The sequence below is a fragment of the Simochromis diagramma genome, unplaced genomic scaffold, assembly GCF_900408965.1.
Source record: "Simochromis diagramma unplaced genomic scaffold, fSimDia1.1 OVJJ01000816.1, whole genome shotgun sequence".
Taxonomy (NCBI): domain Eukaryota; kingdom Metazoa; phylum Chordata; class Actinopteri; order Cichliformes; family Cichlidae; genus Simochromis; species Simochromis diagramma.
The window spans coordinates 1,911,668-1,928,480 of NW_024386908.1; the positions used below are offsets into that span (position 1 = coordinate 1,911,668).

At 40.5% G+C, this 16,813-nt stretch overlaps 1 protein-coding gene and 1 long non-coding RNA gene across 7 annotated transcripts in view; one reads left to right on the forward strand and one right to left on the reverse strand.

Moving 5' to 3' along the window:
• The window catches only part of si:ch73-252i11.1 (uncharacterized protein LOC553517 homolog), a 69,071-nt gene that overhangs the window by 8,251 nt on the left and 44,007 nt on the right, over nt 1-16,813 (reverse strand). For 4 of the 6 annotated variants that reach the window (XM_040034999.1, XM_040035003.1, XM_040035002.1 and 1 more), the window contains one exon: nt 116-281. The exons of 1 other annotated variant lie outside the window; for it this stretch is intronic. In XM_040034999.1, coding sequence (XP_039890933.1) covers nt 116-281 — 166 coding nt within the window. Of the gene's footprint in view, nt 1-115; nt 282-2,337; nt 2,465-2,544; nt 2,596-2,687; nt 3,370-4,628; nt 4,765-5,488; nt 8,127-16,813 lie in introns of those variants that run through there. One more of the 6 variants, XM_040034998.1, reaches the window with a different exon arrangement.
• Nucleotides 1-16,813, forward strand: part of LOC120735576 — a 52,426-nt gene that overhangs the window by 5,761 nt on the left and 29,852 nt on the right. The window lies entirely within an intron of this gene.

Below are 16,813 nucleotides of genomic sequence, written 5' to 3' on the forward strand. Positions count from 1 at the left end.
CACATTACAAATGTTTTTTTTTTAAAATCATGTTTACAACAAAAGTACTGACTCACGTGCTAACAACCTTTTGAAAACACTGTGGAAGAACAGTGGATTCTGATGCTATACTCACATCTGCGGAATAAGTGTTCCACTTCCCAAACTCATCCTGCCAGTACCAAAGCCACTCGGTGGTGTGGATGAAAGTCGGCTCAATCACGGAGTTTTCTGTCGAGAGTCGACGTACTTTGTTCGATCCACAGGTCATCGTGTCAAAGTGCACGGCTGGACTGGTGCTACTGCAGACACCCAAAACAGAAGGCATAATGTTAACATTTTAACACGTGTGTGGAGTTTGAAAGAAGTTGATATTAAGGAAACAGTAATAGAAATAAAGAATTGTGTCCTGTGGCTGTGGAATCATCACCTAAATAGTCTCCTTTCCACAACCAGGTCCTTGTGTTTGTGTTTGTATTGGGTCTCACTTTAGGATGAATTTGTCTCATAATTGGAGATTAAGTATCAGAACTTCAGGAGTGGGACCACACCTCCAAACACACTCCTTCCAGTTCTCATCCATATAGGTTCCCCCAGTCCTACAAGCTGTTCATTCTCGTTTACATGCCCCACCCTCCATCCCCTTTTCAATTCTTTAACTTCTTGACTTGTATTTAGTACGTTTAGTACGGGATGTGCCAGGTCCCGGAGCCGCCGTCAGTCCCTTTCGAGGCCTTCCTCAAACCGCAGCTCAATTCATGTCAAAGCCATTCACCTTTATCTACGAAAATGCTGTCAAATATAAATGAGGATGTGGGCCCAGCTAGTGAATTACCCGTTACCAATGTAGACCTTATTCTACAGGCCCACACACCAACACAAATCCATATTCTAAAGAGGACACACAAATGATCTTTGTCATAGTATTTGTGTATGAACACAAAGCAAAGATGAAAACCAGCACAAAGAGACGTTAAAGCGATCACCACGGTGATTCTACTTTGGAAACATATACAGGCAGAAACTGAGCTGGCAGCCTGACTGCTCCTCAGTAGGGAAGGATACCGGTATCAGGTGCCATGATGGCACCGGTTCTGACATAAACGGTAGTAACCAGACCTAAAAGCAGCGCACATTTCGGTGCTTTATTTCCTTAGATGTCACACACTTCAGATTCTAGCCAATCATTTTACGTTTCCGAGGATAGTAGGCGGGTCCGGGTACGTACGTTCTTTTAGAGCAGAGCTACAGATTAAAAATGTCCAAGGCGAAGCGGTCAAAGTCTGGCTGTACTTCACAGCAAAAGATGCAAACTCAGCAGCAACAAGTGCTTTAAGGTGATACTGTGATACTGTCAAAGGAGGTAACACCTCGAATCTGATGAAACACCTGGCGACGCATAGTGTTTTTTTAAAGGCGAGAAATGCACCGTATTTGATAGCTTGCTGCGAGACCTCACATCGAGCACATCTACTGCGGGTGGGTTGCCTGTTATCGGACCCGGAGTTAGCAACATCCCCCAAAAACCCGAAGAGGAGAGTCCTGGCCCCTAGCCCTGCCAGTGTAGCAGAAATGATGATGATGATGATGCAGCAGCAGCCGTTCTTCTCTGCGTGAGTAGCTTAATGTTGTTCGTGTGTAATTTACGTTGAGTAGGCTAACCACGTTATTACATTAATGCATGTAAGGTGAACTAGCAAACATCATCATAGCTACATGCGGCTGTCTTCTTGTTTGATGGCAGATACTCCCTTCACCCTGGCCAAAAAGGCTAAAATGACCAAAGAAAAAGTGGAAAACAGCTGAACATGAGAGGTTTTTGGACAAAGTTTGTGTTTTTTTCCATTGTTTAAGCACTGCTTCCAGCCAAGAGTGATACCATATATGCCCCATAGCTGCAGAAAAGGCTAATATTGTTATCTTGCCAGTGTTGGTGCTTGCAAAGAGCTGAAGTTGTGTTAGCAGGATAATGCAGTTGTTTCCATCCTGGATGCAGTTTCCACTTTACCATCACACTCTTGTTCTTTTGCGGATAAGTAATGTCCGTGCTCATGCTGTGGACCGCTCCACTATTTTCATCCTCAGACACATGAGCTGAAATCAGCTGATTCAAGTGCAGGTGGAACCAATATTAGAATCAATAGGCAAGCAGACTAACAATTCCAAGGAATGCCACTACTGGGAACTGTTCTCGATTCCCATCCCTACACCTAACTGAATGCTCCGAACCAGTAAACTGCCAAAAGTTCTGCTTTTATACAGTCTGTGATGATCACAAAGTCAAGTGTATTTGATTATCAGATTATCACGTTGTCTTTTGCAGGACTGCAGAGAGTCCTGTGAGAACTTGGTAAGTACCTGTAAGAGTTACTGGGGTCACAGTAGTCTCTCTCAATTTTCTCATTATCGGGCAAATCAGTCCACTGGTGTCCCTCTTGGACCTGCCATCGGTACGGCATCTTGTCATGAGCTTTAAAACATCGATCTAAGAAGAAAGACAGCTGATCAAAGTCAAGAAAGAACTACATTAACGCCTCAAACGCTTACTAACCATGACTTTCTCACCATCATGTTTGCAGTGACCTTTAATGAAGTACATGCAGATCCCTGTTTTATCTGAAAGAAACAGGAGATATTTCACAGGCTTCATTCAGACAGCAGTTTTAGTTCATCTGAAAACATCAGAAGTGTTTTCAGCCGTTGTTTACCTCTGACAGGCCTCTGTCTATTGTTCTGCCATTCTCCACCTTTAGCAGCTTCATCACTGACAGCAGCGTTAATGTTGCTTGATGAACGAGTTTTTGGTAGTGGTTGCTTATTGGTGCCCCTGTTGCCGCCTCTCCCTCTGACAGCTGCTTGACTTCTTCCATGACGGCGTCTCCGTCTTCGAGTCTCACCATTTTCACTGCTCGCATCGTTGTCACTGGTGGCTGCGGAGATGTCACTGGTGGAAGAGTTTTCATCGTCGCTTTCATTCAGTCCATTACTGGTGTACAGATCGAAGATGTGAGTGCCAGCAAGCATCTCAGTAAGTGAGGAGGCTCGATCCTGCACTGGTCGGCTGCTCTGGTTTCCTCTGTTTCCCCTATTGCCCCTGCTGCCTGTCGCACCCCTACCACCTCTCCCTCTGCCTCTCCGCTGTTTTTGACCATTCTCAGCCAGCCTCAAAGCCTCTTTATTTGCATACACAGCCTTCAAGGATGGCAGAAGGGCACCAGGTACGCCTCTTTCTTGGACATTTTTTATGGGCTGTGGAGCATTAAAATTGTGATTCCTCGAGCAGCTGCATTCACGGCTGATGTACTTCTGGCAGATGTGGAGCCTCTTGCAACCATCACCATCCTGACACCTGCCAAACTCTCCATCACCGTTGTTGTAGTCATAACATATCTGATGGAGACAGAACAAAATGAAAGGAAAGCGTGGTTATATACATGGACTGTAAGTAAAAGATGGAATACAATCACTGACTGTATGTAAATGATGGATATAAACATTGCAACATCCTACTTTTTTTAACCAGTTTAAATTTGTTTTACTCTAAATGCCACAATAAATTGTTCAAAACGTTTTCTTAGGTCATTTATTCATAAACGTCTGTACAACAGGATAAAACAGGAAGTCTTTTTGCAAAATTATGAGGTCAGCTTTTTATGGCAGCTTTGTAACATTGTAGTGCATTGTATAGAAAAAAAATAAAAAAGTGTATTGTACCGCTCTCACCATGCCCTTCCATATGATATATTACTTGATATGGTTTCTTGACTTTTGTTTCCAAGGTGAAATTTGACCTTGGGCACAAACAATAAAGGTCAAGGTCAAATTAGGTACTCATGTCCCCCGAAACCCTAGTATATCTTTGTCAAGTTTAAAGATGATCTCCCCTTTCTTTTCCCCAGTCAAATCTGTCCCGTATTTAGCAAGTGAAAATAAAATAAAATAAACAATAAAAGGTGAATCAAATGGACCATTACGGCAAGGCTGGGATGGTCCATTTGGTAAAGTAAATCCATTGGGCATCTTTCTTCGCCTTTAGACAATAATTCTGATGGCAAAAGAACCAAACGGGACAGGCCAAAAAAAAATAAAAGTTCAAAGACGATCCATAAAAAATTGTGGGTAATATAAAGTTTTGACTGATTTTTTAGATGCGACTTTGACCGCGACCCAATTTTCGTCTAAATTAAATCAGCTGTTATCATCACACAAAATCTGAAAAAGATATCGTGAAAACTGTGGACGGTACTGCAAACAAACAAACAAACGAAAGGAACTGATTATTTACCAATTACATTGCATGCGTTTTAAAACTTTTAATATACTTTTTGACATGTATAAAATAGCTGATTTGCCACCAACTTGACAGAAAACGTGTTTTAAAATTGGAGAACAATACACATCTGGCAAACAACTTTACCTCTAAGTTTTAAGAACACCTCAATGACTGCCAATTTGTGAAGAATTACATATTATATTACACTGTGTGGGTGTCAGCTGCACTGTTTGTTATTGCTACAGTATCAACAAGCTGTTACAATTCAAATGAACATATCAGAATCAGATGTGAAAAGATGTTATGACAATGATGATGAGTTCAACCTAAAGTATTTCGTCAGGGTGCTTTTATCGTGTGTTAGGTTAAGACTCACAGCAGGAAGGAGTGTGTGGTCACTCTGCAGCAGCAGGGTGCACAGCTCCTCTCGGCTCAGGCTCTCCAGCTCATGCTGCCTCAGAAGTCTTTGGTTATGCTCAGAGGTCAGCTCATGGGAGAAGCTGCAGCCCCTCCTGTTGTAACAGAATCCACACAGCTGAGTCATGACTGTGACATGAGAAGGATTAGGGCCACACACAAACATGATAAGTGCTGCCAAACGTGGATTAATTCATCATTACACTTACACATGCTGTGTGTCTGTTTCCAAATTCAGCCCGATACCAATAAAAAATTAATTTTGACTGCGTGTCTGTCAACATATGTGTTCTTATATTTTTCCAAACCCGAGAATTTGTCCCTAAGCTTAGCTGGCTTCAAAACCAGTTAATATGACGACAATAATAAACACTACTACTACTACTACTAATAATAATAATAATAAGCACTACGAATTATTTGACATTTTAGCCTCTTTAATGGTCCGTAACTTGGTTGTACACAAATACGACAATAAAAATAACGTTTTTATTGAGACTCAGAGGTCGGTACAAGGAAGCACAGAGAGGAACTTTTCCTATTAGCCTTTCGAGTCACATGATGATATTTGTTCAGGTTAGCTTTCCTAACAAATCTGCGTCAAACTGCTTAAAATGTCGAATTTTCCCAACAATACCTGAACGCACCGTCAGTGTCATATTCACTGACTGTAAACAGAGACACTAGTCGGGGCCTTTAACCCTGGAATATTTTGCAGCCACTTTCAGCATTACTAGAAAAGGCCTGGATGAACAGAGACGGTGGCTGTTTCACTCGGGCCATGACTCACCTTTCTTACTTTAAGTCCAGTATATTTACCTGAGCTGAGTGAACTGACAGAAACCGCTGAAGAGGAAGTTTTTGCACAGGTGCAGACCCCTGCACGTCCCCGGGCAGTCTTTCACTCTGCAAAGTCTCAGGCGGGTCCTGGCCACCACCTTCGGCTGTCCGTTTGGACAACAGGAAACAAATTTCTCTTGGTTACAAATGATCTCCGACAACTTCGTGGGATCTCCGGAAAACAGATTATACACTAAATCCTCCGTGTTGACTGCTCCTTGGCCGGCGCAGATCATTCTCAGTATTTCCGTCTCCATCGTGTCCGAGCTCTGCCTGCGTTTCCTTCCACCTGGGAGACCAAACCGCAGCTTGACGACAGCGGCCGCTGGTTTCATGGGAGGAGGAAATCTTCGGTATCATTTCTGACGATTGGAAAGCGAAACTGAACTATTTTTATCTTGGACTGATGCTGTAATGCTGCTGATGTCCACTTGGGGGCGTCCATGAAAGAATATAGGGAAGACATTTGTACTCGGCACACAGTGTAACATTAACACAGTAGAGCTGATTAGCAGAAAGCTCAAAGTCTGGCTAAAGGAAGTCACAGCTATTACCTCCTGTTTTAGCTTTGCTCTCCTTTAAACCTTTGGGGTGAATTTTCGGGTCTTTAGCTGCTTAACTGTCCATCAGCTGCCAGGCTGTGTGTTTGCAGGTTAAATAGCTCATGCATGTCTGCCTGGGGTGGGGAGGGTGAACCTAAATACTTGTGCTCCACAGCTGTGCACTAACAACAATCACAAGTCCAAAAATATCTTTGCTCTTCTTGTTTGCATAGCTGCTACACAGAACACAGTGAAACACTGAGGTGATTCTCCAGTGGCACACCTGAACGACAGAACAATGTGAATATCAAGAGTATCATACCAACACTAATACTGGTAACGGATTGATACGAGCACAGGAGGATCGATATCTTGTTTTATCTTCTCCAAGTTCAATATGTAACCGACTGAACTGTGTTATTTATTTATTTTTGGAAATGAAAAAATATGCCTCATACATGCACTATGTGTTGACTGTCACATCTATTTTATTTATAGCCCACAGCACATTTAAAGAGCAGAAGTTGACCCAAAATACTTTAGAGACAGGCGCCTTTACAATCCAGCTCGCCAACAAGCTCACTTTTTAAAATGCAAGAACAGCAGTTAGCTGTGTTTTGTTGTGTTAACTCATTATTGTTGGAAAGTAAAAATCACAGCAATTTAGTGATCATTAAAATGCGTCCAGAATTTGCAAACTGATGATGATTAAGTTAGAAGTAAGTATTCCTCATTAACTGAAGGTGTTGGAACGCCTGAGCAGAGGGAAAATATGAATGTTGTTATTGTAAATATTATCGTAATCTTTATTTGTTCTTTTTCAGGGTTTTTGAGGGCAAAAAGAAGGTTTGTAAACCCACAGCTTATTGCTGAAGCTTGTTCGCCTTCATCTTTTTGCTCGTTAACAAATATAGTAAAGAGGGTTTTTTTGTTTTGCAGTTTTTTATCCTGCGACTGTGACTCCAAAAGGAAGTGCAGATCATCATATGTCCTGATGCAGACTATAATTTAGGCCACGTAAACCACAGTGGGCCATAATCAAGAACCACACCCGTGAACAGTCTCGATAACTCTTAAATAATTATTTATTTGAATGATAGCCAACATGCACACACACAAAAATCTGTTTTGATAGAACATTTCAGAAGAATAATAGCTTTAATAGTAGAACAGGTTTACAGTGAGCACATGTAAAGAATCTGGAGGCGCCATCGGCAAACTTTATGAAGCCTGAAACATCCTGTGTGACTTTTTTGGGAGAGGGTGAGCCTTTGGAGGCATATCCTTGGAAGGTAACGCAGACTTCCACGTGTTAGTCAGCAGCTCTCATGACTGCTGTTTAAGGCATCAGGACCTCAAGTTATGCTCATGGAGTCTGTTCCTAACAGTTTCATCGGGAACATGCACATAAATATGCCATTCTGTAAGGCTTTGGCAGTGATCTTTCTATTACTTTCTGCATAAAGCAACAGATAGCGATCCTGCTGCTGGGTTGATGCCCTTCTATGGCCCTTTCAAGGTTTCCTCATGCACAGCCTGCCTGGCTGTAAGTACCCTCTCATACAGTGTCAAGAACAATAACAAAAAGCAAAACTAGTAGCGTGGGGTATTTGTATTTTGTTATATCTGTTTCTAATCATTATAAATATATAACAGCTAATCCAAGTACTACTGACAAGCGGGCTATGACTGCAAAAGAGCTAAAGAGAAAGGAAACACACACAATGTAACATTTAAATCATCTTCAAACAGAAATTTTTTTTTTTAATCAACTGTTTTCTGCATTTACAGTCAGACTATGAACTAGAAAGACTGGCAAATGGAACGAGGTGCACTGTGCACAACAGGGCGAAGTGAACGTTTAACAACCACCACAGCATCACCTTTGTGCTGCACTAGAGCGGCGGTCCCCAACCCCCGGGCCATGGGCCGGTACTGGCACATGAGTCGCTGGGTACGGGGCCGCGAGAGTTGAGGCTCGGTTGTGAAATTTATGTTTTTCATGGTTTTTATCGTTAACTCTGTTTCCCTGGGTCTTTTCCAGTGTTGTCGTTGTGCGTCTTATTTTGAAATAAATATTTACGCGTTGCCATAGCGACCAGAGAGCATTAAGGGGCAGAGAGGAGGACGTTACTGTCAAGTGTTGTTGGCGCATTTCAGGAGGACGCTGCTAATAAAGTTACACAATTACACAGTGAAGTCACGTTTATTATTATATTTGTCTTGGTCGTATCATTTTATTCTCTTGTATTTATCCGCGACACCTCAAAAGCCGGTGTTCTGACAAACCATCCTACTTCCTAATTCCAGCACAAATTGAAGTAGGCATGGTTTGCCACTTAACTTTGCCCATCGGAGTATTCTTCTCGCTCATATTCACAAAGGTAGGACGGTTCGCCACTTAATTTCGTGTTGTGCGCATGTGTACAAACAACAGGTAGGATGGTTTGTCAGGTAGGATGGATTCCCGGAACACCGGTCCGGGAAAATATTGTCTGACATTAAACCGGTCCGTGGCGCAAAAGAGGTTGGGGACCGCTGGACTAGAAGGTCCATGTTTTTCGCTTTCCTTCTTCTCAAGCTTTTCCGAGCACAGTGAGTATCGCACACTGCTGCTGTTTGTTTCTATACGTGTTCCCAGACGTTGGTCCCTGCTTGCTGCTGACATTGCAAAGGTCATCTAAAACAGCAAAGCTATCATCAGGCACCAACACGCAGTCCGTCGTGTCTTGGACAAATCCTTACGAGAATCTGAGGCTCTAAACGCCTCCAACGTTATCCCTTTTTATTATTTGATATGTTTTAGGTACGACGCTTTCGCAGGATAACCACTAAACGTGGATGACGTATAAAACTTCCCGAGATAATCACGAGGAAAGCACTCAGGCTTTTCTTCCGATATGGTTAGCACGCTGCAGCATATCTATATTACTGCAGCGTGTTTTTGCTAAGCCTGTAGTGCTTTGTCAAATTCTTCATTCTGTATTTATGTTGAGTATAACTAAATTCCTTCGCGTATGTTGAATGTCACAACAACAACAAATGGAGACATCATCGCATTGTCAGGGTGATAAATATGAAAACTTAAAGACATGGCTTAAAATAGATGTTAATAACTGCAATGTTATTAAAAAACTTTTCTTTAGATTGGCCCACCATTAAGGAGATACATACAGATATATGCTAAGATCATTAGCGATACAAAATGTCATTATTACATTTTGTATAAAAGTTAGTGTAATTTCTATAAAAAACACCTCAGCAAATGGGATTGTGCCAGCCTGGTTTTATGTGCATCTTTTGCACATAAAAGATGCAAAAGATGCACATATGTCTTCATGTGCAACATGAAGACAGACTGACTGGAAATGTTTGCGATTTGTGGAAATTTGTCTTCTTTTAAAAGTCACTTTGCATTTGGTCGAGTTGAAAAAGTTTGAGCATCGAAACAAACAAAAGAAACTTGCTTATTCAGCATTTTCATCATTTGAATTAAACCTAAAATAGTACACGTCTGTCTAATTGTACTGTATCAGGTACTCGGGGTAGATCTGGTGCTTCTCAAACACCACATATATGGTGGGGTCCATTACATCGTCTACACAGCTGTCATAGAGGTTTATGCCCCCTCCGTCTTTTGAAGGAGGTTGGCAATAATCGGAGGACCCTTTGGTGTAGTCTCCCACCAGCACCCGTGAGATGAACATGGCTCGGACGTCAGTGTCACCGGTGAAGTCGTGGGAGTATCTGGCATCGCGGGCAAAGTAACTACCTGTGTTTAGACACCAAAAGGTACAATTGTGAAAAAATGTATTTGTGGGGAAGGAAACTGGTAATCATGCAGAGGTGATTACACGGTGAAAAATCAATGTTTTCCATAAGAATAACTTCACAGGACTCACGGTGTCACAAAGATGAGCGTGGCTGAAGTCTTTGCCTTTTAAATCTATGCTGAACATGTGCTGAATAACCAATAACTATTTCAGCACGAACATTTCTTCCACTCACCTTTGCCATAAGCCATTCCATGAGTTCTGCAGTCGAAGTTGTTGTGGCAGATGGTGTTTACAGATTTGGAGTCGATGCCATGAAAAAGCGTTAGTTCAGGCACATCTCTCCCTCGGTTTTTGGTCCTCATCTGATTCTTCTGCCTTGAAAAAGGAGACAGGAAACAAATTAAAGCAAGCTGTAAGAGTGTGAATCATGGTCTTGTGTCTTTGAGCCTGTGTTTTAAATTTTTTTATGCTTTGAGTTTTCTGTGAGCTCATGATTTGTTCTTTTGGATGTTGAGACGCAGTTTATGTTCTAGCTCTGTATTCACTCCTTTCAATATATTATTGTTTCACATTGCTTCTGTGTTCGTTATTAGGTTATGTAATCTTTAGTCATCATCTTTTATGACCCTGTCCCGTCTCCCCAGTCAGTCACGTCTCCATGTTCCTGTCACTGTGTCAAGTTCACATGTCTTAGTCTGTGTCTTTGTGGTCTGAGTCTCCCTTTGTTCTCATGGTTGTGTTCTCCTCCACAGTATATTTTACTACATATAATGTCCCCATAGGTCACATTATATCTGGAAGAAAACAAGCCGTGAAATTTTGGGAAGTCTTTGTAGATCTCCAAGGTAACACTGGGTAACGGTCTAGATCCAGGCAAGGATATAAAGAAAAAGTAGAGAAAAAGTCAGAAAGTGTGCATGCTAATAGTAGACATTGAATAAAAGATGGACAAAGCCTGTGGTTCTGAAAAGTAACACCGCTGCGGGCAGCTTAAATCTCTATATTCAGGGGGCAGCAGGGGGCAAAAAGTTGAAAAAAAGTGGTCAGTTTATTGAAATGCATGAAAAAAGATCTTCTTAGTACGTTTATGACTTCTTTAAATATTTTCCTATTGGGTTGATTTTTTCTCCATTAGTAGTTTTAAGTCTACTTCAATACAACATGAGTTTTGTAAATGATGATGTCACTTTATCAGACAGGGATGGCTACCTGCAATCATGCATATTAATTGGATGTCGGTACGTACAACTGAAAGGCCGCCCAAAGACTTTGGTTCTGAATTCTCTCAATGCTGATGATATCAAAGCCTCTCATGGTTTTACAGAAAAGAGCTTCAACCTCCTTAAATTCTCTTGAGCTGCTCTGGAGGGAGATTTGCTGTAAGAAAACAGAGAAACATAGAAAATGTTCAGTCACAATAACATTGAACAAAAACAAGCTGTAATCACAATTTTAAAACACCATCATCAAACACAGAAACAGAAAAAATTATTAACTTTTTTTTTTACTTTGGCTTCTAAACAACACTTTTTTTCAACACTTGCTGAAGGAAATATTTGTTTTTTTTGCAGAATACTTTATTATGTTCCATTTAGCTAACATAGCATCTTTGCTGGCTGAAGAAAGAGATAATCAGGCTGTGCTGATGTAAAAAAACAACAACAATGAAATGAAAAAAGAAACAGCAGAAATCTAGCAATACTGAAATCATTGACTGTCTTTTTTTTGAAAATTAAAAATACAAAGTCTTATATCAGAATAAACTGAGGCATCGAGTTTTCAGCAGCCGTACTAAAGAAAGTTGACTCCTAAAATCTGCAAACATGTGAAAAACGACCTCAGCTATCTGGTACTAATCATCCCATTTTGTTAAAAATTACACTGCAAACAATAAGAAATAATAGATTACAATTACTCAATGATGTTTACATTTAGAAATGACTTAAACTTGACTGTGAGCTAAACCAACAGAGGAAAATTATATTTTTTACATTTGTTGGTTTTCACAGTACCGAATATCCTGTTTCAGGGATCTGTGTCTTGTCCCAGTTGTCCGGTACTGGGCCAACATTTTGAACCACAGGCCTTCTGCAAACAGAAATGATAAGGAATGCTTTCATTATTGTTCGTTTTAAAACCCCAAAACACATTTATAGTTATATCAGTACTGAAATTAATTAAAATTAAAATGGTCATTTTCCCCATTAAAAGCCGTAATAACAATAGTACGATTTTTTACTGGATTTTTAAAAAGATTATTATTATTATTATTATTATTGCAAATTCATCAGAAAAACTACCAACAAAAACGTAACAATTCAGATTTATGTCTGAAGCTGCAATTTTTGGATTGCAATGATTTGTTTCACATTAGAGCACAGAGAACATGTGGAATGTTTAAACTGGAAAAACTGCACCATCATAACAAAAACGTTCATGTGTAGCATCCCCTTTTCTAACAACAGTCCACAAATGTCTGGGAACTGAGACCAGTTGCGAGAGAGAGATGCTCAACAGTCCTATTTTTAATGCAGTGCCACTTGAGTGCTCAAAGATCTCATCAACTAGTGATTTTTGGCCTGAGATTGTTCCAAGTAAAGTCTTTGTAGATCTCCAAGGTCTAGATACAGGAAAAGGAAAGTATATAAAACCATATCTAGAGCTTTGATTGTCTCAATGAGAAGAGTAAACCGAACAAGAACATGAATTCTCCTCCCCAATTAGAATGAACTTCTCAGATGTAAGAAGACCGCAGAGAATAAGCTGCTTTTGGGATGACGTACCTGACTTTCTTTGTTCGGACGTCTACAGCAGAGACAAACCGTGGCCGTCTGCACACAAGCGTCTTCGTGCCATTAAGGTTGTTTGTCTGCATCATGTCTGACGGGTAACAAAAAGAAACATAAATAAAAGTTTAAACTTGTGCAATGATTATGACACCACTTTTAAAACACAGAAATCAGCGATCAGATACAGTTTCCATATTCTTTGTTTACCCTCGAAACTGAGTGAATACGAGTGTGAACCAGCAGTGAACTCCACAACGTCTTTATTATTGCCCAGGAACAACTTCTCCAGCTTTGTGCTGTTGATGTCTGCTGCTTCATGTCCACCAATCTGCAAAGTAAGAAAGGTGAGCAGGTCTTTAAACGCATAACAAACAGGAATTGCCATATGAACAATAAATCGTTGGGAAGCAAAAGAATATTGTCTAAAGAGCTTGAAATATTATAAAGATCTCAAGGTAGAAATTCCCAAGTTAGCATAGCCACAATTATGAAAACAGTAACATTTGATTTGGCAGAGTCGTCATGCCGGACGTCCTTCCTCACCGAGCTCATTTATGTGGCGCTCATGTGGCATGGCTTTGGACTTTTGAACCCCTGACACCAGATTTGTGTTTTGGTATCAAACTAGGGATCTTTTGCATGTTAGGTATATGTGTTAACGACCACAGCTGGAGCCTTAAGATTTTTAAAATTTGATCTTAGGTTGCAGACATTTTATATGAAAATGGAAGAAAAGCAAAGCATGGTGCATTCATTTGGTTGGTAGCATGTAATTCTTCCTCTTTCCTATAAATCAAAGGTAAGTGACTACTTATTTTAGTATTAAAAATCTCAACAGGTTTTTAATTCAGACTAGAGTTGATGAAGGTGCTTATTTCAGTTTTATCCTCAAAAATTCAATGCTTGAATTCTTTTGCTTGAAATGAGAGGAATACATTTGGTAGGTAAAAGAAAAAGATTAGGAGATGAGCTGTAAATAAGAGAATAGAGCAAGTAAAACATTAACCATGAAACAAATTATATCAGGATATAAAGAAATAAAGAAGGCCAAAATAAAAAAAAACTAAAAAAGCATGCTGGGCCACAGCCAGTGTAACTCTGCTGAGAAATATCATGATCTTAATTTAGTTTAAGAGTAAATCTCTGCCAGCTTCACTTCTTTCTCCTTTGTGTGCATCATTTATTGCAGTTTACATGTAGTATTAACTGCAGCAGTAGGTGCCATTGATAATGTGACTGAGACAGATGTACAGTGGCACAGATCAGCTCCACCTGCTCTTCATGCTGAGGCACGCCGGATATAAAACTCTGACCTGCTGCAGCTATTTTTCCATGTTTGTTCACTGTTTCACAAACATATCAGTCAGGAACTACTTCACCCGTACACCCCTCCTAAGACGTGGAGTTACTCATGGCAAAGACTTTAACCTCTAACAAACAGACTACTGTAATTCATTATTATCAGGATGTCCTAAAAACTCGCTGAAAAGCCTTCAGCTAATCCAAAATGCTGCAGCAAGAGTCCTGACAGGGACTAGAAAGAGAGAGCAGATTTCTCCTGTTTTGGCTTCCTGTTAAATCCAGACTTCAAAATCCTGCTCCTCACATACAAGGTCTTAAATAATCAGGCCCCATCTTATCTCAATGACCTTGTAGTACCATATCACCCTATTAGAGCACTTCGCTCTCGCTCTGCAGGCCTACTTGTTGTTCCTAGAGTATTTAAAAGTAGAATGGGAGGCAGAGCCTTCAGTTTTCAGGCCCCTCTTCTGTGGAACCAGCTTCCAGTTTGGATTCAGGAGACAGACACTATCTCTACTTTCAAGATTAGGCTTCAAACTTTCCTTTTTGCTAAAGCATATAGTTAGGGCTGGACCAGGTGACCCTGAATCCTCCCTTAGTTATGCTGCAATAGATGTAGGCTGCCGGGGATTCCCATGATGCATTGAGTTTTTCCTTTCCAGTCACCTTTCTCACTCACTATGTGTTAACAGACCTCTCTGCATTGAATCATATCTGTTATTAACCTCTGTCTCTCTTCCACAGCATGTCTTTATCCTGTCTTCCTTCTCTCACCCCAACCGGTCGCAGCAGATGGCCCCGCCCCTCCCTGAGCCTGGTTCTTCCGGAGGTTTCTTCCTGTTAAAAGGGAGTTTTTCCTTCCCACTGTCGCCAAAGTGCTCATAGGGGGTCATATGATTGTTGGGTTTTTCTCTGTATCTATGAAGCGCCTTGAGGCGACTTTTGTTGTGATTTGGCGCTATATAAATAAAATTGAATTGAATTGAATTGAATTAAAAAGATCAGAAAGTGTAAGCTCTGAATGGCTGCAACGTCAAACTTAAATGGTAGTGGAAAATTATTTACTTTAACCTTCTAAGACCTGAACTCTTCCACAGCAGCATTTTTATTTTCTCTTTGATATTTGGGCTGATTGGGTCCTGATAAATGTAAAAACAAAGAATTACCAGATTTTTTTGTTTTTACCTAATTTTTGTTTCTAAGAAAAATAAGAGCCACATATGAGGATATTCATTTAAAATTTCGATAGAACAGAAGCAGTATAATGTCCTCGTAAGTGGATCTCAGGCCCTTGTAGAGCAAAATTGAGTATTTTGATCTAACTAACCCAAAATGTGATGTCCACATATGTGGACGCCAGGTCCTAGGAGGTTAATACAGTTTCCATAAAACAACAGAGCTATACTAAAATTTAAGTGAGTAATGATGTTTATACTACAAGATGATGTCAGTCTGTTTTGTTGTCATTGTGATGTTGTGCATCGTATTGACAAAATAAAGTGTGTTGTACCGCTCTACCATCACACAAAAAGTTGAAGCTGTGGACACTGGGCTGCTAGCAAACAGACGAACAAACAGAACCCATCACTTACTCGCTCCCTTCAGCAGAGAATGAAAAACAGCAAATGCTCTTACGTAATAAATGTGACAGTATGAGCTTTTGGATTTAGCAACAAACTCTTGCTGATATGTTAAATGTGTCAGAGTTTTTTTATTTGCATGTCCACAAAACTAGCATGCATTTGGAGTCTTGTTTAAAGTTTCTTGACAAAATTAATGTAGCTCTGTTCTCCAAATGTGGTCGTGTTCAGTTTTAAAAAGTAAAACAAAAACACAACAACGGTGAAAATGAGGCTTTGAAATGCAATCGACAAACTAATGGGTGACGCAAAGACGACTGTCTTCACTGTTTATCAAAGAGTGCAAACAACCTTTTTAGTAAATAGTCAGTTACACATTTTATATGTTTGTACAGCGGTCTGTTAGAGTTATGTCCTAATATTGTCTTTTTCTTAACAACATAAAAATGTAAAATACGATAACAATAATGTCGTTACTCACAGCAGATGCAAACATGTTCCACCTCCCAAACTCATCCTGCCAGTACCAAAGCCACTCGGTGGTGTGGATGAAGGTCGGCTCAGTCACCGAGTTTTCTGTCGAGAGCCGACGTACCTGCTTCAGTCCGCAGGTCATCGTGTCAAAGTGCACGGCTGGGCTGGTGCTACTGCAGACACACAATTAAAACAAAATGAATCCACTGCTAGCTGTGTACTGCGTGTGTGTCATTTGAAAACACAGCATTAAGACATTTCTTGTAGTTGGTCATCAGGTTTGCACACATCAGCGAGGGATCTTAGACCACTTCTTTTTACAGAAACTCTTTAAACCCTTCGGGTTCTTGGGTTCCACTGAACAACTCAAAGCTTCAGCTCCCTCCACAGATTTTCTATAGGACAGGTCTGGAGACTGTCTGGGCCACTCCATGACCTTTGCTCTTCTTTAGCCACTTCTTTGTTGACTTGGTATGTTTTGGGTCACTGCCATGCTGGAAAATCTGTCCACTCAGTGGTCACGCTGCGGGAGGGAAGTTCTCTTCAAGATTGTACGGTGCATGGCCCTGTCCATTTAGGATGGGAATTGATAAGAATTTAGCGATTCCGATTAAATGATTGATATCAATTATCAATTCTTCATGGCTTTCACTGGCTCTGCTTTGAGTCGCCACCATCTCTAAGCAGCATAGCAAAGACATTACATTCATGGAAGTTAATTACATGCTGTGTGGTCAAATGTTTGTGCATGTTGGAGGGATTTCCCATCCTTCTTGTGTTTTGTGGTCATTACTGAAAAATGTAAAAATGTATTACACAAATTACACAAAACCCTTTTTTT